The sequence below is a fragment of the Protobothrops mucrosquamatus genome, unplaced genomic scaffold (genome assembly GCF_001527695.2).
Source record: "Protobothrops mucrosquamatus isolate PMUCROS unplaced genomic scaffold, P.Mucros_1.0 scaffold_198, whole genome shotgun sequence".
NCBI classification, from domain to species: Eukaryota; Metazoa; Chordata; class Lepidosauria; order Squamata; family Viperidae; genus Protobothrops; species Protobothrops mucrosquamatus.
In genome coordinates, this window is record NW_015386274.1 from 1,763,386 (window position 1) to 1,787,155 (window position 23,770).

The 23,770-nt window shown below is 36.1% G+C and overlaps 1 protein-coding gene across 4 annotated transcripts in view; it reads right to left on the reverse strand.

Annotated features, from left to right (window-relative positions):
• Window positions 1–23,770, reverse strand: part of MAP7D2 (MAP7 domain containing 2) — a 90,723-nt gene that overhangs the window by 19,398 nt on the left and 47,555 nt on the right. For 3 of the 4 annotated variants that reach the window (XM_015825352.1, XM_015825348.1, XM_015825362.1), the window contains 10 exons: window positions 17,316–17,430; window positions 13,967–14,077; window positions 10,533–10,655; window positions 9,872–10,020; window positions 6,751–6,872; window positions 3,965–4,200; window positions 3,483–3,609; window positions 3,054–3,258; window positions 1,325–1,429; window positions 626–679 (listed from right to left, as the gene is read on the reverse strand). In XM_015825352.1, coding sequence (XP_015680838.1) covers window positions 626–679; window positions 1,325–1,429; window positions 3,054–3,258; window positions 3,483–3,609; window positions 3,965–4,200; window positions 6,751–6,872; window positions 9,872–10,020; window positions 10,533–10,655; window positions 13,967–14,077; window positions 17,316–17,430 — 1,347 coding nt within the window. The remainder of the gene's footprint in view (window positions 1–625; window positions 680–1,324; window positions 1,430–3,053; window positions 3,259–3,482; window positions 3,610–3,964; window positions 4,201–6,750; window positions 6,873–9,871; window positions 10,021–10,532; window positions 10,656–13,966; window positions 14,078–17,315; window positions 17,431–23,770) is intronic. The other variant, XM_015825353.1, reaches the window with a different exon arrangement.

The following is a 23,770-nucleotide window of genomic DNA, read 5'->3' on the forward strand; positions in this document are numbered from 1 at the left end:
CATTAAAATAATAATAGATTATGTATACGTATAACTGAGTTAATTATATTGAAATAATTTGAATTGTATGATTTTGTTTTGATTAATTGATGGCCTCGCCACCATGTTAAATAAAAACCAATAAAAATTTTGTTGGAAAAAAAAATTATAACACAATCAACAAAGAAGTATGTATTCAGGTTTTTTAGCCAATAGCTTTCAATTTTATTATTATGCATTGACTATATAATACTGAAAAGAACTTCAAATTAAATCAGTTGTATTGAAGGAAAGTAGCACACCTTGGACAAGTAAGAATTAGCCACAACTCATCCCCATACATAATCTGACTGATTTGGAAGGGAAAAACAGCAAAGGAAGAATTTTGATTTTCCTCCCATTATCATCTGTCATCCTAAAACAATTCTTCACAGTTTATTTTCCCACTTATAAGGAAGAAAGTTACTTCATATATTAAACATTATAGCCCTAAGACAGTTTAACTCTTCCCTTTACAGTGAATACGTACAACAGAGACAAGAAAGAAATTATCTAGTCATTCTATTGGGGAATAATATGAGGATTTCTGGATGAACCGGATTACAACATTCTGCATTTTCTATTAAAATAACTTTTTTTCTAATACCTTGATTTCTGCTATTTCATTTTTTCTTGTCCTTTTCATTATTTCATCTATTCGCTGAAATGAGAGAAAAAAGTTTGCTTTCCTCATTTAATGAGATTAAAGAAGTATATGATGTGGAAAAAAATGTCATTTTCCAGAAAGTTTTGAATTAATGTACAGGATTCTACAAACATATAATCAGATCATAAAGCCATCACTATTTGTTATTTATATTCTTGGCACCTCTTCCAAAAAGCTCCAATTGTTATTGGCATCTCTAGCATGCCTTCTTTTAGTTCTAATTTGGTGGAAGTACTATAATGATTTGTAAATGTTACTTTAAAATTTCCACCTCTCCCCAGGCAACATAGGGATTATGTACAGTATATAACAATAATAAAATGGTCAAATCAGTAATGCCAACACCCTTCTATTACCAAATTAATTACAATTATAATTACCACATGCATAATTTTTTCCAGCTTTGCATTTTTTTGTAAGATGCAGAAAATAACACAATTGTTAATAGTTCTAGTAAACTTTAAAAAATTAATTCTGAAAAGAGCTTGTAATTTAGTTATTGCATTTCATACTGAGAATGTAATTAAATCGTATGTATTTTTTGTAGTTGACAGCTCCTTTCTTACAGCAGCCTTCGCATAGTCATGGAACAATGTAAAATAACAATGCAACAAGATTTGATTTGAATAAAATTGTTACCTTCTTTCGTTCTTGTCTTTCTTGCTCTATCTGCTGCATAATTTGTTCCTTTTCTAAACGTAAATGTTCAGCTGCCTCTCGTGCTTTAGCTTCTGCTGCTTCTTTCTAATTAAATATAAGCCAACAAGTTGTTGTTATTAAAGATTTAATTTTCAATTTGATTCACACTCTGGTACTGGTAAAAACTTAACAGTTCAAGTCCTAACCAAGGACCTAAGAGCTGTTAAGGTAACGTCTGAGTACAGTATGTCAAACTTACGAGGTCACACAACGTATCAGAGCTTTTTCCCCATTGCTGGCAATGGGGTGGGCGCGGTTTCCTGGTGATGTATCCGGCCCGTGGACCAGCAATTTGACACCCCTGATATAGGCTGTTCCAAGTAAGGTGGTTTTTTGCAAAGTCAGAATATTCAAGTCTGATAAGTTCAAAATTTCCATGTACTGTATCTAAGCAACCCTTTGGGTATTGCTCCAAGGGCTTCTATTACTACTGTTTATTTAATTATTAATTAATAATTAAAACTTATTATTATTACTATTATTATTAATATGATCCTGTGTTAAGCACATTGGGCTACAAGCATACTCCACAATTTTCAGTCTGAAGCAATAGTCTCCGTATCCTTCCATTTAAGACTGATGTTTTTAATGTTGGTTTTTCAGATCTTCCTGAAATGTTTGGTGCCAGGTTTTCTTTAGCTTTCCTCTTTTTCTCTATTTGGTGATACTCAATTGATTGTGGTGTTTGCTGGATGTTGCTCACTTACGTGGAGCACGTGTCCATCAAAACGCATTCTGTGTTCTATCACTATCTCAGAGTCTCTTCGGGAATTACCCCCTCAAAATCCCATTGCATTCCTCAATGTAGGGAGGGAGTGAATTAGATGGGGTGAAACAATATCCTGTATAGGAAAATTGCAGGGGAATGGGCGTTGGGCTTGCAACCCAGACTCATGAAAATTCTTGTTAATTTTTTTGAAATAGAATTAGATTCAAATTCTCTGCTAGCATTATGTACATACCTTTGTGAGCACTGACACAAACATTTGTGAAAATAATGAACATTTTCCCATTACCTGCCTGGTAATTACTGCATATAGGGAATACACATATCTGTGCCATTAGTTTCCCCCAAAATATAGCACAACGGAAAGCAGAGACTCTTCTATGGCTTAACCTGAAGAAGCCAGAGAGGGAAAATGTGTCCTCTAATGTATAAACTGTAGTCTTTGCCTACTGATTCAATTAAAACAGGATTAGGATTAAAACATTTAAACATAAGGTCTGATCTGTCAAGGCAATTTCAAAAGACAGACATTTGAACTGTATCCAGGCATGGACATTTTGGTAGCATTAAGACAACTTGTCATTTAAAGAGGAATGCAAATAATATCAAAGGTTCAGTGTTTTCTGTATAACTTCTCATATATTCCATTCTGTTACCTTCAGAGTCTGCATCACACTATATAGTTTGATCCAAACTGCAATATTCCATTTCTAGTATTAAGTAAACACAGATATGAAACATAAAAAGATTTTATGCATCATATACCTAAGGATAAGGTATATGCAGTATTTACAGAAGCAAAGGAAAATTAAAAGAAAATATAGATTCTTCATCTGGATTCATTATATTTTACAACAGCTCTGAACATTCAATTCATTATATTAAATGTTGCACCTTGAAAATAAAGAAAACTACATGCTCTGAACCATTAGATCACCATACCTGTATCTCAAGCATAGCTTGCCATTCTTTTTCTTGCTTTTCTCTCAGTTTGCGTTCTTCTTCAGCTCTTTTTCTTGTTTCATCTTCTGCTTTTTTTTTTGCTAATTCCTCTTCCAATTTCCTTTCCTCTTCTCTTTTATGAGCCTTTTCTTCCAGTAGAGTCCTCTCTTCCTCTGCTTTTCTTTTCAGCTCTTCTTTTTCTAGCCTTCAAAACACCACAATATATTGTTGGGAGTACATTTATGTTCTCTTCTATTTAATATATCATTAAGAACTGGTTCCAAATAACAAGGTAACAGAACTAGAAGAATATAAAGAGAGGTGTTGCATATTTCTAATTAAATATGTGAAGTACATACTCTTAATTTGCACATGTCTGCATCTGACAGCTAAGAGGTTATAGTTATTAATATAGGGAGAGCAGGATACCTCTCAAGTTTTTCTCTTTCTTGCCTTTCCTTTTCTTCTTGTTCTTTCTGAAGTCGAGCCTGACGTCTCTTCTCTGCTAGAATTCTAGTTGCTTCTTCCGCATCAGTAGTCCCTGCTACATGTTTCCCTAAAAATATGTTCTTGAATTGAATATTAGTCTGCAGGCAGGAAACAAGTTATATGTGCAATAGAAAGGCACACAATATTATCCTGATGGCTGAATTTTCTAGTCAATGAAATGTCAGAAATATGTATTATATTTATAAATATGCATTCTTGATTTTAATTAATGTTAATCTCCTAGATGCTATCTGCATAGTTTACATTCTTTAGCAAAATTCTGTGAATAATTTCTTAGGGATATAGTACAAAATAATTATTGATGGTAAAGTTTAAATTAACATCTCCTCCCTCCCCCCAAAATATTAGTGACAGAACTAATCATGTAAAATAATATTCAACTGAGCTAAATGAGAATCTACCTTCAGTGTTTTCCATTTTTCCTATAGAAGATTTTTCAGCACTAGACTGATTTACAGCTTCAGCTGGTGATGCTTGAATTTTTTGACTAATATTTTCCCGCTGACTGTCTTTAACTTTTGCTGTCCTTTTTTTAGGAGTTCCTTGGTTCAAGTTTGAAGTTGTACGATTTTTCACAGGAGAAGCTGGATATGTTTTATTAATTTTGGGAGACTGTGGATAAGTCTTTGAGACTGATCTAAAACATAGATTTCAAATAATTCAGTTTTGCCTTATAAACAAAATCAAGTCAATAATAATTAATCATAGCCTTGACTGTTTTTCTCAGTCTTTTATATCAGGTTATGAATGAAACATTAAGCTAAAAAATAGCACAAGGGAAGATAGAATTGAGCTGGTTTTGTATTTTTTTTTACAAAAAGACAACACAGAATAGATACAGATTTTATATACAATTCACTTAAGAACAGATAAAACAATATTACAATGTCATGAAACAATTGGCTATACCATGACTATTAACATCATTAATAAAATCAATAATCTAAAGAGATAAACATTGAATTTGTGACAGATATACAATTATGGGGTTTATATCCACTTAGTTATAAAAATTTCTTTAAATATAATTTGTGTGGGGATGCAGCCTGATAATTAGTTATTTCAGGTGAAAACATTGCTGAATATATTGAAAGTACTAAATATCTAACTTTAACTGGAAACAGGTCTGATAAGTGGCAACCATTTAAATCCAAAATGAGCTACAAGATAAATTCTTGGATTAACCCTGTAAACTTGTTTTAGATGTTTATTGGCATTTTTCTATTAATATATAAAACAGCTCCAATATTAAGCAAATACATACACACATACTGTCCTATTTGTCATCTATCTATCATTTATTGATAGCAGAGCCATTTTTTGTTTTAATATAGCATGTCTTTCTACTTAGATTTTATAAATGTGCATCTGTGTTTATGTATGTGTATGTGTGAAGGGGGGGAGAGAGGGAGAGGATAAAAATAAAGATGTGGGAATGAAGCAATCTATCTTTTTAAAATTTATTCAAAACATCTCTTATCAAAGCTATTTATGCATGAAGTAGCATTCCTTCGTATTAATATATCAAAAACAGAATATACATAAATTATTAGTCTGTTTGCATTGTTTGTTTTAAGATTATATTGAAGAAAAACATTAGGGGGGAAAATCTAAAGGATTTCATGGCTAATTCATGCAATCTTGGTACTGAATAGGTCATTTTCTAATTGAAGCACCACGGATCAGCTTTGCAAGTCAGTTCTGAAACTATGGTTAAAGGGGATTCCAAGTGATATTTGTGTGGTATCTAGAAAGGTTAAAAACCATATTTTTCTACTCTTTAAGGCCAATTGCACATCTACACAATTTTGCTTCTATGTTATCTTTTCGATACAGTATAACATAGTTCAAAGTTATCTTCTTATAATAGGATTAGTTGCACTAAACTGCACTAATTGAACTAATTATAAACATAATTAAGGAAGAATCCTGTGCACACAATAACCACTTCAGGTGTTTGGTACAGATCCCAAACACCCAGGTTTGGTCCAAGCAGGCAGGTTCTGGCATTTGGAAAATGGGAAAAAGGCAATGTTATCTGTGACAATAGCTAAAGTGGACCACTGCTGTGCCCTTGAATTAAAGAAGGGAATGCCCAACATGTCTCCTACCCTTCCGATGTTTCCTTTCTTCACTTTAACCACAACCATGTGCCACCTCTGAATTTCAGTAAAGATCTCTTAACACAAAGCAAGTAAGAATCCAAATCCTATAGTTGAAAGATGCCATTAATGTGCTGTCTACTCAAAGATGCAATTCCACTTATCCCCATTCTAGTTTAATTTCAGTGCTTATATTTCTCATCTCTGAGGAAGTCTTAGTTGTTGACAAAATTGACACCTGTCTCCTGAGAAATTTTGCTCTAAACCTAACTTCTGTACTCTTTTGCTTCTACATATTGGCATACCTACTTTGTATATTTTGCAGTATGCACTCAAACAAAATCATGAGCAAGTTAACAAGTTGCCAGCTTTCTGATGAAATTACATATAAACAGGCTTATTAAGGGAGGAAAGCACACTGAGATGAAAACATTGAGTTACATTTTTTATAACAGTCCTTTTTAATGGGGCCAATAAGGCTAATGCTGTCCTACAAAATGAGATTATTATGCTCACATAACAGCATGCCTCAGACCTCAGTCATGAGTATACATGTGAGCAAGGACACAAGATGATGAGAAAGTAACCAGTAATTTCAATGGCAACATTTTGGGAGACAAGGGCAAGGTTGAGAGATTGGCTAAAGCAATCATGGACAGAAGAAGAAAATGAAATGAGGCATTATTTTAAATATAACTGCAACCACCAGTGTCATTTTGAAGAAGGAAAATTTGACTTCTATCAGATGGAATGGATCTTAAGACCCTTGTTAAGCAAGGTGGCTGAATACTTTTGGGAGTCAGGACATTCTCACTGGCAAGCTCCAGGTGTTACCTCATATAGTTTGGCTTACATTTGTAGAGCCAAAACTAGAAATAGCACCTGTATCTGCTTAGTACTGCTGTTGCTATTTTCTCAGTATAAATCTATCAAGCATAAACTTGGGCAACAAGAATGCAGATCATTTCTGCAGAGAGAAAGATGACATGTTCTACTCTGCATGATGAAAACAATGCACTGTAAAATAAAAACTGCATATATTTAAGCTTACTCAGACGACATGAGAATTTGCAAAACATTCTTACTTTGGAGTTGCAGGTGAAGCTGATTGTTTAGATACAACTGCTGGACATTCAGATTTTTTAAGAGGAGATCCAAAACCAGATAATGTGCCAGGTGTTGTTGATTGTTTCTTTTTCTTCTCATTCTTAAAAAAGATAATATAATTTGATAATCTGAGACAAACAATTATTCAGCATGTATATGTAGATACAAACAAACACATATGCAGATTCTTATATAAATATACGGACACAGACCTGCCTTTTGCATAAGGAAATATCACACAAGTTTGAAATTTGTATATTCACTGTCCAAACTCTGAGCTTTAAGAACTGTTTAACTTTCCTTTGTGCGTATAATACCAAAACCAAGCCTGCAAGACCATGTCAAGCATTCATTAATTGTGAAGGAAGAAACCTTGAGTCCTTGAAGCCAAGTCCTTTATACTCCCAGTGGGCAATCATGTATTGTGTCTTCATTCTTGTTTGCTATACAGATTTTAATCAAGCCAAGCTGCATCAGTTAGTCTGATGCCAAGTCAAGCTGAGAAATCAAGCCAAGTGTGCATTGTCAGAAGATACCCAGTTTGGGAATCCTTTCAGTTCTGTTTTCATTCCTTACCATTATCACTCTAGAAAAAACAGCTAGAGAAGGATCTACGCAATGACTACAACACTCCAGCAATTCCACAGACAGCTCACTAAACTACCAGTGTCTTGCTTCAATATTTTAGCTAATTAGAAAAAAAACCCTTACAGAATAGTTTCCAAAGATTCAAAAACTTAAAAATAGATTTACTGTGAACTGAAATATTTAGTTATGAAGCATTTTGAAAGTAAGTATAACTGCTGTGCATCAAATACAAGTCTTATTTATAGTGAAACTAACATTTGAATTTGTACCTCTTTCTCCTACCCAAATGAAGCAATGATATCTCTCTCTTTTGAATAGTAGGAACAATTTCCACCTTATTGTTGTTTTGCTAAGGAACCAATCTGGTTATCAGGGTATTTACTTTTGACTATATGAGATTTGCAATAGTTGTCACAGTATCAGAATTAAGTAGCAATCCAAATGAACCAGTTCCCAAATGATGAACTAAGTAGTCCAACAAATGGAAAAGAATTAACTATTACTGTATATGCAAGCAATTTTCTAGTACTGTAGAGACCTGCTACCATTACAGCTGCAACTCCTGTGCCTAACAATTTCCCGGTTAGAGAAAGATAACGAGTCAAGGTATTTTGCTGCCTATTTTGTTCAATATAAACAGTGGTTTTATGTCTTAGATGTACAAGCCATGGGAAGAACAGAAAGAAAAAGAACAGGAGCACATTTTCTTCCTTTTTATTCATTGCAATTTATCCAGTTTTCCACCAATGGCTAAGCAGATCTGTGTTAAGGCTAACATTAGATTCTGGGTTGCCTCAATAAATGTCTAGGAGACTGGACTTGATGATTCATTTGAACTTTTATGAAAATGAAGTGCAAACTACAGCTCATCTTGAGGGGTCAATGTTTAAGTAAAACTTTCAAGATGGCTATTTACAAACCCTTCATTAAACCAATGCAATTCTACATGGATTTGGCTATTTACAAACCCTACATTAAACCAATGCAATTCTACATGGATTTGCCCTTGGAAAGCAATTGTTAGTTGCAGCTGGTTCAGAATAAAGCAATATTGGCAGTTATGTAAGTAAAACTACTGCTTCATGAGCGGCATTGAATCCTAATAAGCTTCTGGGTACAATTCAAGATCTGAATTATTACCTAAAAATTGTTCATAGGGTCTGGTTATATGAACCATCTTCTGTCTTCCATAGTTTTTACTCATCCTGTATGATCAGACAGAGTTGGCGTGCTTCTGGTCCTATCTCTTAAACAGTGCCATATGATGAGACTTAATAAACGTGTCTTCTGTTGCAGCATCTGCCCTGTGGAAGAACATTCTTTCCCAGAAATTTGTCTAGCTTTGACTTGTTCAAAATATTTCCTTAAAACCTAATTTCTAGCCTATCATTGGACTAGAATAGGTGTGGGTTCTTTGCATGGTACATGGCTTTTATTTTAGAGCTTGTGGTTTTGTGACATTTTATCATGCTTGGTAGACTGGTAAAAAAGCTAAAAAATGGATTCAAATGCACACTTTGATATAGAGGATTTTAAAGATCAATATTCAATTGAAACCACAACTTTTCCTTTTAGGATTAATGAATAGAAAAAAGCCAGGGATGATTATTTCAATATATGATTACTGTGGCAAGTTCAATATGTACAAAGATATATATCTTTTTTCTTTCTTATTTTTTTTCAATTCTTTTATTGTATTTTTTGCTTTGATTGCTTTTTTCTTTCTTACTTTATACTAGATTTGCATTAGTTTCTATCTTCTTGTTTTAATAAAAATTATATAGAAAAAAGAGCTTATGATTTTGTATTTTTAAATTAATATTCTATGAATTCAGAGTCACATTGGAATTAGGCAGCCTAATTAATTAAAAATAAATAAACAATGTACAATTAAACTTTATATTTCATTTATTTCATTGAAGCTCCTACAAATGTAATTATCTAAACAAACATTAATCTAGTCAAGTATTCCCTTCTCAGAGGAGGAAACCAGAAGCCTACAAGTGGAATCTGAGTGTAACAATAGCCTTTGTACTATTTTAATCAACAGTTAAAATATTCATATAATTTCAGTATTACATTCTAATGGTGAAGTATCAATAAATGGCAAAATTGTTATCAGTGAATGATTGGTACAAAATATGAGAAACCATAGCAGTGTTATACAGTATGTGTGGAATAATATAACAATAAGAAAAAGAAACTAATCTCTGATATTTTACCGTTTCTGATGGTGGGATGGGATGCCCATATGCAACATTCACTTTTATGAATGTCTAAATATCTAGGGAACAATAATTTAAAAAAGCAAGATCTCCAAAATACTAACACTTCATTTCAAGTGCAAGAATGCATAGCATAAGGTTTTTTTCTTAACATTTTTATTAGTGCAAGATAGGAGAAAAGAAAGCAGAGATCCGTATTTGTATATTTATCCTGGGGAAGCAAAATATAAACCAACATATAAATATATTTTTAAAAAAGGTATGAATTAGTAATTTTCAAACCTACCTGTGAGACTTCACTTGTACTTGCTCCCTTCATTGAATCTGATATGGAAGCAGATGCTGCTTTCTTTTTCTCCACACCTCGAGTGTGGGAAGGCTTGTAAGAAGTTTTAAGAGGGCTGGCTGGTGCTACACGAGGACAGATATGGAATACTAAAGAGTTATAGTACAATAGCAAGTGCATTAGGAGACACAGACAAAGAAAGCAAGGAAAAGAGGAAAGAAACAGCATCATTTTATTAGAAACAACCAAACGCATGCTTTCCCAAAACATTGAATTGTCTTCCCATTTTAAACAGCCATAACATCTTTGCTCAAGCAACTTAACATTAAGCTTACAAGCACTTTATTTGTAAGTGTTTAAGATTGGGTCATTCAAAATTCTTCATTTTCTAATAAATTACTGCTATAGATTAGTAAAGTCAGAAATACATACAACAACCTAAAAAAATAAACCTATAAGGTTGAAAACAGACCTATCATCCCAATATAGTTTTAGCTATGAAAATTTCACTGGCTAGATGAATCATTTTAAGTCCTTTATTTAGGGTTAACATCAACTCCCTGTGTATTTTATCAATAATCTTCTAGACTCCTTAAATTTACTATTTTATGGGAAAATTTGTTTTAAGTGGCTAAAATATTCCTGAAAATATTAGCTTTACCTGAATCAGTATACCTCTCAGAAAGCATTAAAGTACTTCTACTTCTGGCTAAAGAAGCATGTGTAGGAGTCAATAGTCGAGAAATGATAAAATTTTCCATTGGACTAAGATGCATGCGATGAGCTGAAGGATGGAAGCAAATAAAAAATAAAAAATAACCACTTTTAAAATGTGCAACTAAACATAAGAAATGAATAAACAAGATGTACAAAAGAAATAAACAATTACAACCAAAAATAAAGCTAAACATATTTTAAAGTTCCAAACCTTTGATTTAATTCTTCCACAAAGAAGTTTTCATGGTGTAAACCACATTAGGTTTTGGTCAATATTGTGTTAGCATGGTAGTATTAGACATAACATGGTAAAATACTTTATTATTAAAAAGGATTGACTGTTTTTCCCCTGAATTGAATTTATGAAACAATAGTCAAAAGTATAATTTTATGGTCAGCCAATTAAGATCCTATCTACAATATAAAATCTATCATCTTTGATAGATACATTGAAATTTGTGTCTATAGATCAGTATACTTTTGTGTGATATTCTAAGCATAAGTGATCAATAAGGAACATGAGAGAGCTATTTTATCTGGGCCTTAAATTTAAATGTAAGAATCTGCTTTATTTAGTACAAAATATTCAAATTATGTTTTGTTCAATTTTTATATTCTGCCATTTTTATTAGTGCTCTCAAAACATACAGAATTCTTCAGTGTGAGTTTTGCCACTGGCATGGTAACAGCAAGCATGCTATAGTGCAAATTCTGTATGTATTTTAGAATTCAGTTATATGTGAAGACCAAACGAAGCATGCTTTAGCCACAGTTAACAATAAGTGAAGAATTATTGGTGAAAACTTCTCAGAAAATAGAAAAGAAAATGATGATTTGAGAACAAACAACATGCACAAGACTGAATTTCAACTCAACCAGCACAAAATCATTACATAGTCACCACATAAGTGAAATCAGGTGCACAGGATTAGGCAAGAAGCATATTTAGATAGACGTTCCATAAAAATCAGTGGAAAATAAAAAGTGCCTATAATTGCATACTTAAATTCTTGAAGATGGTGAAAGAAAAAGTAAATATTGTCAACAGTAACTGACATATTCTTCTAAGTCCTTTACTGTAATTACACATTAATAACTATCCAATGTTATCGGGGATGAGCAATCTGAATTTATTACATCTATTCTCAAATGCAAGACTTATAGCAGTGATGGCGAACCTTTTAGAGACCGAGTGCCCAAACTGCAACCCAAAACCCACTTATTTATCGCCGGGTGCCAGGTGGGCGTGGCCCACTGGGTGGGCATGGCTGTGGTGGTCATGGCAGACTGGGTGGGTATGGCCAAGGTGAGTGTGGTCATCTCGATGTTGCTCGTGGGGAGGGATGCCTGTGGGGGTTGGGCAGGGTTGGGGGAGATCCAGGGGGTCTCTGGTGGGTGGGGCGGTGGGCAGGAAGCTTGTCCTGCAGGGTGAGGCGAGGCAGGGCGGGGGTGCCATTGTCGGAGGGCAAGGCGAGGCAGGGGCTGGGACGGCTGCTGCCTGACACCATCGGCCCCTGCACACAGAGGCCAGTGAGTGCATGGGTGCTGGGATACATCTGGCCATGTGGGACCTCAGCGAGTTAGTGGGCAGCTGGTTGAAGAGGGACGGTTGCCATCTCCAGGGCATGGCACGTGTGCCCAAAGAGAGGGCTCTGAGTGCCGCCTCTGGCATGCGTGCCATAGATTCGCCACCACTGACTTAGAGACATCCAAATTTGCATCATATATATACAAAAAAGATCTGTATCACAAATTCTTCCTCTCATTTCGTTACTCTTTTCTCTCAAGTTTTCAAGAGTTGAGATCTTTCCAAAATATATTTTGTCTAGCATGTACCATGAGCAGAGCTCATGCAGTCTCTATTCAGCCTGCTACTATATATACAAACTAAATTTATACACTAGCCTCAACACTAGAACTACTGGAAAAACTGACCAGTCTTGCAATCAAGCACAAATAATATCACAATGAAAATATTATTAGTTGCTTTCTTCTAATCAGTTATGGTTATTTCAGGTGTTACTTCACTTAAATCTTCACTGGAAAGGAACATCTGAATCCTAACTCCTGAAAAGATGCCTGGTTATCAGGTGCCAACTGTCCATAGAAGGGACCTAATCATCGTGTGAAAGCAAGGGTTTAAAACAAAATCCTTGTTCACATTCTATGCAAAGTTGTCCCACAAATAAAATAATTGAGCATTTAGTTCTTTTTGTTATATTAATTAATATAAAAGCATTTATATTTATCAATATAAAAGCATTTTCTAACTACATAGAAAATATTTTATATTATTTAACATTATTTATAAAAATGGCTGAACAATTTGAATCCAAACATTTTAAGAACTTATACAACACTTCAGAATATTTGAAGCTTATATTCATGCCTTCTTGCAATTCTTATTACAGTCCTTTAAGAAGGGCACCATTATCCTCAATTTATACTCGGCTTAAGATGGAAAGCAATGCCTTGTATAAAACCCTGTATTTTGGAAAAGAATCTATTTCTAAATGCAACACTTTATTTATATTTTACTTGAAAGCAAGTGTCATTTTGCATTATATTTAACAGTACGCGAGTACTGGAAGAATCTTCTTTTCTGTATAAAGTATATCACAGATGTAATAATGGTAACAATATTTTAGATGAGCAATAAAGTTATATATGGGAGTTAAAAACGTTTCAGAGTTTTTTTTCTTAAGAAAAAAAACCCCACTGTTACAGCACAATTCTGTCCTCCTTTCTACATAGTTGCAATGAGTTAGGAAAATATTCTCAAGCCATTTTGCCGGTAGAAAAAAAATGTCAGAAGGGAAAGTCAGCTATTGGAAAATCCTCAGTATAGTTCTTCCATTAGTACAGCTTTTTGTGATTGAAATCCAAACTATACTGACTCCAAAGGACAGGCCCAAGGTAGGTCATGTTCACTTGTGTAACAAAGTTTGTGTGTATTTTTGTGTCTGTATATGAGTATGTATATACAGTCTGTCTGTCTTATCCCTTGGTCAAGACAAGTCAGCAAAGCTCTTGTCCTAGTTGACATGTTCTACCTGGTGCTCTTAAAGCAATAGCTCAGTAAGACATACATTCTCTACTACCACTGTTATGAACCAGATATAAACTAAAAATACTTTAAAATGTGATTAAAACTTTTGAAATGACTAATGATCTAATTATAGCATCTTGTTTTCCAAGATAGGTTTTCAGCATCAGAGACTTTTGTCCTATTTTTTTATCAAAAAAAAAAGCTGATTGAAAAAAAGAACAGTAAGGAAGAAAACTGGGAGGGGGGAAAGCAGAAAAAGAGGAAGGAATGCCTTGGAACTAAAAAGAGAAGATATTTTTCTAGCGACAATGAGCAGCCCATTCACTTGCCTTTATCATGGGAATAAGTTATTGTTGCTGTGGAGGAGGAAAGACGTTTATTGATAGGCGATTCCATTTGCTTTGGCAGATTCATTGTAGAAACTGAAAGTTTGTCACATGCTGCAGAGAGACGCATTGAAGAGATTTATATTCATTCCACAGTGCTAAACATTTTAAATTTGTTACCATGGATCTTTAGAATGAATCAGGACAAAGAATAAAGCACATCTGTCTGGCCATATCGTAAGCTTTACTTTAAGGTTTTCTTCTTACAAAATCAACATTTCAGTTTTACACTACAGTATAAGGTTTTTGATAATGAATTTCAACTGCAAAAAGTTGTGCAGAAATCCTTTGATTTAACATAGTTAAATTGAGAAGGAATGTCCATTGAAGCCAAACTTTTAAAATTTTCCAATCTATTGTTCAAACAGTGAAAGACCTTCCATATTTTCAAACTAATAAGGGGATACATAGCTTTTACCACCACAGCTAGTATCTCTATCTCCTGAATCACCTAAACCAGGGGTTCCCAACCTATGATCTGCAGCCTGGTACCAGGCCACGGCCTGTTGGCCACCAGGCCCCAGGAATAGCTGGCGAGCCCCGTCCCATTCACGGTAGCACTCCCACATGGGCACTAGCTGCCCCATTTGCACATGCGCAGGGATGTCAAGCGGGTGCCAGAGGCCTGTTTGCACATGCCTGCGCGCACACACATTTCCCTGCTGCTTTCTTTCCTTCTAGGCCGCCAAGCCGGAAAGGTTGGAGAACTCTGACCTAAACCTTTGTTCAACAGAGCAGACCATCCTTCCTCTTTTGAGCCTCTCTGTATGTAATCAGCCATTTGCAAAGTGATCATCTCTTAGATTTTCTAGTGAAAGGAATCAGCATTTTCTTCATACTCTTTCAAAGAAACTTGAGAATCAATGCAAGAGGCTCCTATAAAGCAGAATCACTGGCACATTCTGCCTGACAGTGTTCATCATTCATATCTGTCAAAGGAAGAATTTAATCACATCTCTTTAAATTAGTTCATTTGGATTCTCATCTGTTTATCTGAAATCTGCCTATGCAAAACCAATCAGTTAACAAATATTACCTCAAAATACTGATGTATTTAATCAGTTAATGATATACTCTATTGGCTACATCTTAACACTTATATAGTGTCTGGCGAAAAGATTTTAACACAACATGAAGCTTTTTATTCTTTATTCCCCACTTTAAATCCAATCATATATCTTCCTAGAAATGTAGTTACTACAGTATTCCATGAAACTCCCCCACATTTCTGATGAGTCTAAAAGCTAGTGAAGTTAATAAATATTCTAAGCATATCTAATCCCCCAAAATCAATTGGAGCTAGCTCATATTTATACAGCCTCTGCTTTTTACTCATGCTGCTATGACTCATGATTTTATTCTTTTGTTATAAAACTCCTATATCTCTCTATAATTGTTAAAAACCGTTCCAAAGGTGAGAATGTTGGAAACAATGTGAACCCCTTCCTGTATAAGTCATATTTTGAAATAAACCATTACTTCAGATCAGTGTCTTTTCTATATTCTATGACACCCAGACATTGAACATTTATGTCTGTGCAGGAAATCTCTATGGGCAGACATAGCCTTGGAAGACTGGGATTCTGAATTCTGCTGAAATCTATACAAAATAGGCCTATCTGGTTAGAGATCCATATTCATGTATTAGCAAAAATAAAATTAAAAATGCTTGTCATTCAGTGCGGTTCTACTTCCTCTTTCAAAGTATGTGCTCTGATACGGCATAGAGAAAGACAAAAAGAACAAAAATATCTTTAGCTGCTATATATATGTTATTAAACAGGCAACCTTCCACATAAAAACACATGCAAATTAATTTTAATAATTAAGCTAAATACATAATTGAAAAGCAATTTGAGATACAAATGAACTGTTTGTACCTAGCCATTTAAATATATGAAGACTTAATGTACATACGAGGCAACAAAATAAGAAATTGTTATTCTTATTTCTACTTCAAAGTAGCATTAATGCTTACGTATACTGTATAACTGAAATATTTTCAGTTAGTTATGTTTCTACTCATTTTTCATCTCTAGTCTCACATATATGATACATGAACACACACACAGATCCCACAGGTGGACAAAGGAGATGAAAAGGTCAAATGCTAATGGAAAAAAATATTTGAAATATCAGTGATGCTGAAATGCTGAGCATGCTTCACCTCATTATGACAGAACTGAAAAAGAAATACAGTGAAGTGCCTAGGTGCAATTTACCAAGCCCTCCTGCTGCACAACTTCCATTTATTTTAATGGGATATGTTATTATTAAATGAAAAAAGGGCAACAATAGCACTTGGGAGAATTGGCCCTGAATTTCCAATAAGAACGCTGTTATAGTTGTAACTGAAATAACAGAGAACACAGCCATTAAAGGAAGGACAAGATTAGTGGATATGTTATAGTGATAAACAATACAATGGCACTGGGAGTCTCTCAAATACCATTGTAGGGTTCAGCAGCAACAGCAGAAGCAGTGGAAACCACAGGGTCTGGAAGAAGAGTGTTGACAGCTAAACCTAGAGAGGATGGGGCATTTTCTGATTCACCTACATCACAGGGGAAAAAACCAGAGCAAAAAAAGGCGATAATTACATCAAGCATGAAAACCCAATAATACAAGAAGAATGTTAATGTGTATGTTTACAGAAACATTACAAGACTGTCCTTGTGATGCCTAGTGATTTATCTCTAGTTTTACAATAAAATAGTAATACAAAATTGTTTAGTTTTGATAAGGGTTAGACTATTCAGGTGTTGTTTATAATTAAAGAAAATATTTTTGTTTGATCAAAATTTACTGGAAAAAGCTGATGAATTAAAAATGTTTTTTCAAAATCATAAAAAGTAGAATATGGTTGATTTAATTATTTGCTTTGAAAGAAAAAGAAAGCAGCCAAAGCAAATGCTAAGAGAATAATTCATTTTTTGTTGTAAATACTGCACAATCATGAAGAACTCTCCTGAGCTTTTATGAGCATCTGGAATAAAAAAAAAATTACTTGCTGCGAAGTTATACACAGCTGAGGGCTAGTGATATTAAAATGATTTATTTCAATGGAATTTATTTCTTTTCTAACATTATCTGCACTGATCCTCTGGCATACCTAACTTTCAAGAAAGAATCAGAATGTAAAATTTAATAAGCCATAGAATATACTTCATGAATGATGCCCCTGACTCTTTCTCATACTCTATAGTATTCTATACAGAGAAGGAATTCTGCAGCTTTCTTTTCAACTCAAATATTTCAGTTTAAAATCTGCAATGCAGCCAGTCTCACCCACCATCTCTGTCACCTGAGCCTGCAGCCAGTCCTCCTCCCCACGACCACCTCTTCTGTTTCTGCTCTAGCTGCTGACTTCGTTCCACGGAACGCCGCATCATAGCCTCTAATCGTTCCTATAAACAAATCATGCAACATCATGGTGGTTTGTTGTTGTTGTTTTAAAAACTCAGCCTTCATTTAAAAAGCATCTTTAAAAAAAGATTGATTCTGACAGCACATAAATTTAACATTTTTATTATCAGCACCGTTAAAAGAAATGAATTAGGATCTGCATCATATCCACTCACCTCTGAGTATACATATCCTTTGTCTGCAGTCACTCCTAAGGTTGCTACAGAGGCTGAAGTTAGTAATACAAGTTAGATCTCCTCCAGCATCTGTCTCTTCTGGCAATACTGCTGCTGCGTGACTGTCTGAGCTTAATTTATTTAAGAATAATGCATGAGAAGCTGTCACTCCGTCATCTCAGCAGAGCTATGTTTTTTCCCATCAGTGGACAAACTCAGTTCCTGCAATTCTTTCCAATCTCATAGATTTCCTTCTTTCTTTAATCAGTTTGAATATTTAAGGAAAAAATCCAAAACGTAACTAAAAAAAAATATTATTCCTGGTTATTCTTATCATCTTTCTACAAAATAAATGCCTATTAAACTGGATAGGTTGGGGATAAAAAAAACCTCTACCCATTTTTCTTTATCAGTTTTCTTCATATTGTTTATATTGTCTCACTGAGAATAATGTACAGTCATCTTCCTATTCTCCCAAATCTGTTTCCCAATCTTGATTGCATTCCGGGATGTGATATGCCGAAATGGATAGACGGTACATGATAGACAGACAGACATAGAGATAGGTAGATTTATGTATGTATGTGTGTAGTGTGTGTGACAATTATTTCCTAATTCAAATCTTCCCCCTTGTTCAGCTACTACATTTGGATCATGGAGACTTACATTTATAAACTTGTTTAGCTTTAAAGCTCTTATTTGCAATATTTTAACAGAATTGTTAGGAGTGGAAATCAGAATATTAGTTAAGGTTGAGAAAGGATAGTATAAGATAGAGGTCCCCCATGATATTGATCCATGGCTTGTTAGGAACTGGACAGCACAGCTGGAGGTGAGCAGCAGGCGAGCAAGCAAAACCTAAACCATCCCCCCCAGTCCATGGAAAAACTGTCTTCCACGAAACTGGTCCACGGTGCCAAAAAGGTTAGGGATCACTGGTATATGACAATATTAAATATATGGTTTTCATAACAAATGTAATTAATGCTATATATTACCTATAATTCAAGCAGAACACACACTAGAGTCTTCACAGATCATTAGACATAGAAATTCATGCAAAAAAAATTGTTTGAACTCATGAAGTGGCATGCTTGGTTGTTTATTATCTTCACATACATCTTCAGTAAATAGCCAGGTCATCACTGGCCCAAAATGAAACTAATATTAGTAACAGATTGGTCTTATTTAGTACAATCTTGTCTTTTATTTTATAAGGACAATGAAACTTCCTGTTTATGATGTTGCAATGATGTTTATCCATAGCTGTTGGGGGTTATTTTTATTGCTTGTATCATATCCTGAGGCTGAGAGATACTGAGTTGGTAATACATTTTAAAATAAAAGCATCAAAACAGAACTATTTTACAGCAGAACTATTTTTGTATTTTGTAACAATGCTTAAGATACAATACATTTTTCAGAAGCTGTGGTCAGTGTACCCCTTCTCTTCTCTTTTTTTCACGACAATTCCAGGTAATATATTGGGCTGAAAGATATTGACTGTCCCAAAGTTATTCAAGGAGCTAAATGGACTAGTGATGGTCCAAAACCCACTTATTTATCACCGGGTGCCGGGTGGTCATGGCAGACTGGGTGGGCGGGGCCAGGGTGGTGGAAGCCAGTCCCTCGCCATCTCCGGGGCACGGCACATGTGCCCACAGAGAGGGCTCTGAGTGCCACCTCTGGCACGTGTGCCATAGGTTTGCCACCACTGGACTAGAACCTAACTCTCCTCTAATCCTACTTCTTAATCATTACACCCACCTGTTACCAAGAATCAGTGATAAAATTATATTTTTATTTTGTTCCACAAATTATGAACCCATTATCAGAAATGTTTCAGATAAAAATGGTACAATATGTTATATATATATTGGTCATTTTATAAAATAGTAATAATGACAAGTGGAGACTATCAAGATGGTGTACAGATTAAGTAAAGAAAATAATCTAACAACAAAGGCACAGCCATCAGAGCTTCACAAGTCAAAATTATACTGCAATCTTGAAATGCTTCCTGGTGCAGGTAATAAGTAATTCCTTCTATAAGTTATTATATTGGTGGATTCACTAATTTAGTAGTTGACATCTAAGTTGACAAGTATTTGGCATCTAAGGTAACTAATTTTCCCAAGTAAAGGTGACTAAAAGATTCCTTAGCCATGACCTGGGAAATATCCATCCCCACAATCAACTGATATTGTAAATGCACACAGTAGCTTCCTCAGTCTGCCAAACTTTTGTCTACAAGTATGAAACAATAAAGAACTCAAATTGGAAAAACTGCGGTCAACGCTGTAAACATTGGATGTTCTCGCTCTGACAACTGATTAAAATCGCAGCCATTTTCGCTTTGCTTTTAACATGCTTTTTCTTCTATTTAGAGATCAGGTGCGGATGAGGGGTTGGGATGAATGCTTGAGCTCAGCTAGCCATAATAATAATGCTGCTTTGTGGGAACCCAAGGACGAACTGATAACATTTTGGCAGGCTGAGGAGCTGGAGAGAAAACCCACATTTCAGGCTAATTGGAGAATATGATTTATGATGGCTTATTGGGGGTAGGAATTGCAATTTGTTACTTTGTATCTAGGGAATCTAGGGAATCTAGTTTTTGGGTTCAACTATGTAGTGTGGATGATACTTTGTTTCCTGAATAAAATGTTCTTTGAGGAAGAATTCTTGCCTTGAAGTTCTTTTGATGGGTTTCATCTATCGGAACCGTGACAACTGCCTTGAATCATTCTTGATTTTGAGCCTGACCATTTTAATTTTAAATCCATGATGTCAATAAGGAGATGAGTCTCATCAATAAGAGATGAACCTTGTCAATCACAGGGCTTTGAATATCTCCATCAAGTTGCTGTTCTAATAACAGCCATAAATAACCTATCTCAACCTGACAGTTCACAGGGAGACACAGTTCTTGATAACTATGCAAGATACTTAATTTTGCCTGCTATGTTTCGTATTTTTGTGTCAGAAAATCCTGCCTGGCATTTGTGGCAGGTTTAGAAGCCCAACAAAGCAAAACAAAATCCCTAGATTTGTTTCTAATTACACATATCTATGGCCAAATTTGGCTAATTATTATTGTGACCACTCTATCCAGTATGGCTATAGCATCATTCTTATTTCCTTAAAGATTGCTAACCATAATATATTCAGTCAGGTATAAGAGGTTTTTTTCCCCTCATCATTTTTCATAACATATATTTTACCTCTTCTTATGTAATACCATTCCATACTCACATTTCACATTAAACACACACACACACACATATATATGTTTACAGCATGAATAAACGAGATGATACCTCCCGCCTACCAGCCATTTGGAAACCCGTCCTTATTGGCAAACGAGTCCCTAACACAAAGAATGACACCAGGCCCACACTCACAAAAACCACACAGGATGTCACCACATATCCACGCAAAAAGCAAACTCAAACCCACACAGATGATGAGGCACGACCACAAACTAGAAGCCAGTCCACAGCTGCATCATTAGCCACTTTAAACCCCTCCAATCCATACATGAAGCAAACTGACACCCACCATAAAGATGTGGCACGACCACGAACACGAAGCCAAACAACAGCAATGAAGCTCACCATCTCAAATCCCCCTGCAACTCAAACTAATCTGAGCACAACAAAGCCCCCACCCAAACAGAACACTCCCCCAGCCAATCAGAACACAGCCAACCCCCCATCCAATCAGAGCACAGCCAAGCTCCTTAACCAATCAGAACACACCCCCACCCAATCAGAACACAGCCAAGCTCCCACCCAATCAGCTCAAACCCCACTGGCAGTTAAAAGGAAGAAACAGCTGCGATCACACACACTACTCCCAGAAGCACGAAGCTGAAGACACCAGCCTGAAGATGATGAATGTGACTTCGTCGAAACGTCGCCAAGACACTTCTAATTCTACGCGGGAGAAAACCCAAATAACTGAAGACCTACATACAAACACCCACGAAAACCTCAGAAAACAAATACCGTACCTCTACGGGGAGGAAATCCACCATCTGACCAGGACTTATGAAAAACTTGAAGTCCAAAGAGCTTCCATTTTATGTGACCTCGCATTCCTACGCAACTGCCGAGATCAAAATTTAACCCCCACATGCTTCCAATTGAAATTCCACTCCAACTCTGCAGCCACCAAACGCATCCTGAAAAATTTGAATTGCTAACAAAGAATTAAGGGAGTACTGGGAAACCTTATTTGGTTTTCATCAGCCAGACATACCCTTCTGAGATTCGAACCTGGGCTGTCTGCATGTTAAGCAGAGGTGTTAGCCATTAGGCCACAGGCTCTTTCTCACTTTGTTAGCTACAAGAGACAGGGGAAGAGGATGAATGCTTTTTTTCTTTTAGAGCACCCTGTCGGCCAAAATATGGGAAAGAGAAGTCTTTTGCCTGTATCAGCTCAACCTAGAGCCATCCACAGGCAGCAGTCGCTTAACTGCGACATCATATGTGTTCCAAAATTTGAATTGCTAACAAAGAATTAAGGGAGTACTGGGATAGCTATTTCAAACCTTATTTGGTTTTCATCAGCCAGACATACCCTTCTGAGATTCGAACCTGGGCTGTCTGCATGTTAAGCAGAGGTGTTTGAAATAGCTATCCCAGTTACCGGCAGAATCCTCTCGTATGATACGTTGGGGATTACGGGCAGATGCGTGGGTCTCAACACGTTGGGGGGTGATGGTCGTAGGCTTACCCACACGACCAACCGGGTCACCTCCAGAGTCTCTGTTGTGCCGGTTCATATGCCACGCTCTAAGAGTTTGCTGTGCCTGGCAGATATCAACGTGCCGGTTGATAGAGTCCTGGCCCAAGAACCAGGCCTCCTTTAACAACCGACCGCCTTTTGTGGCATCTGTTGCCAGAACCTGTGTGCATTCAAAGTCAAAGCGGTGGTCATGCTCGGCCATGTGCGACCATATTTGCGAGTATCGCTCACCTCTTCTGATCGCTAATTTGTGTTCGTGGAGGCGGGTCTTCAGCCTTTTAGATGTTTCACCCACGTAATGGCTCTTACAGTCCATACAGTTGATTCTATAGACCACCGCTGACCTTTCCACCGTGGGGAGTGGGTCCTTCGGGCGCATAATTTTTGACCACAACGTTTGGTTTGGCTTATGGGCCACCTTCACATTATAAGGGGCCATTAGCCTGGCCGTTGCTTCAGAAACGTTGTTGATGTATGGTAACGTTATGCGTGTAGTTTGTGTGCCAGATTCTCTCTCTCGTTGACCACCTTGGGGTTTTAACACCCTGCTATGGTGTCTCACAAACTTCATGGGATATCCATTTAAACGGCAGACACGGTACAAATATCTCCCCTCCTCAATCCTGGATCTCGCTGTGCTGCAGTGCGAGTGTATGCATTTAAATAGCGTCTTGATACAGCTAACCTTATGGGAAACCGGATGGTTACTGTTGTAATGGAGGATGCGGTCTGTATGTGTGGGTTTCCGATAGACTTTTGTACTAATGGACCCATCCGGCAAGCGTTGAACCATAACGTCCAAAAAGGCTAACGAATCCTGAGCTTCCTCCTCCACAGTAAACCTAATATCCAGGTAGATGGAATTTAATATTCCCATAAAGTTAGTTCTATGAGCGCGCTTGAGACCACAAAGGTGTCGTCCACATACCGTGCCCAAAATCTGGGCTGGTATTGGGCCATCACCTCACGCTCCAGTTGCTGGAGAACTGCCTCTGCTATCACGCTAGAGATGGGGGAGCCCATGGGCGTGCCTTTTACCTGTTCATAAACAGTCCCCTGGAACGTAAAATATGTGGTGAGGCAGAACTCCACAAGTTTAATCAAATCTTCAGTCAGCAGGGAGTCCCGGGGCTGATACCTCCTCTGCTGTCTCAGCTGTTCTTCTATTACCTTGAGGGCCAGATCCCGAGGGATATTTATTTATTTATTTATTTATTATTTTATTAAACTTATATGCCGCCCTTCTCCCAACAGGACTCAGGGCGGCTTACAGCATATTAAAACGATACAAACACTATCCCCAATAAAAACCAATTAAAAACAAATATTTACCGCTGTGTTACCATTAAAATTCTAATTAAAATTGTCCCTATTTAAAATTCTCCCTAGGCCAGACCCGCTTGCTGAAAAAGCC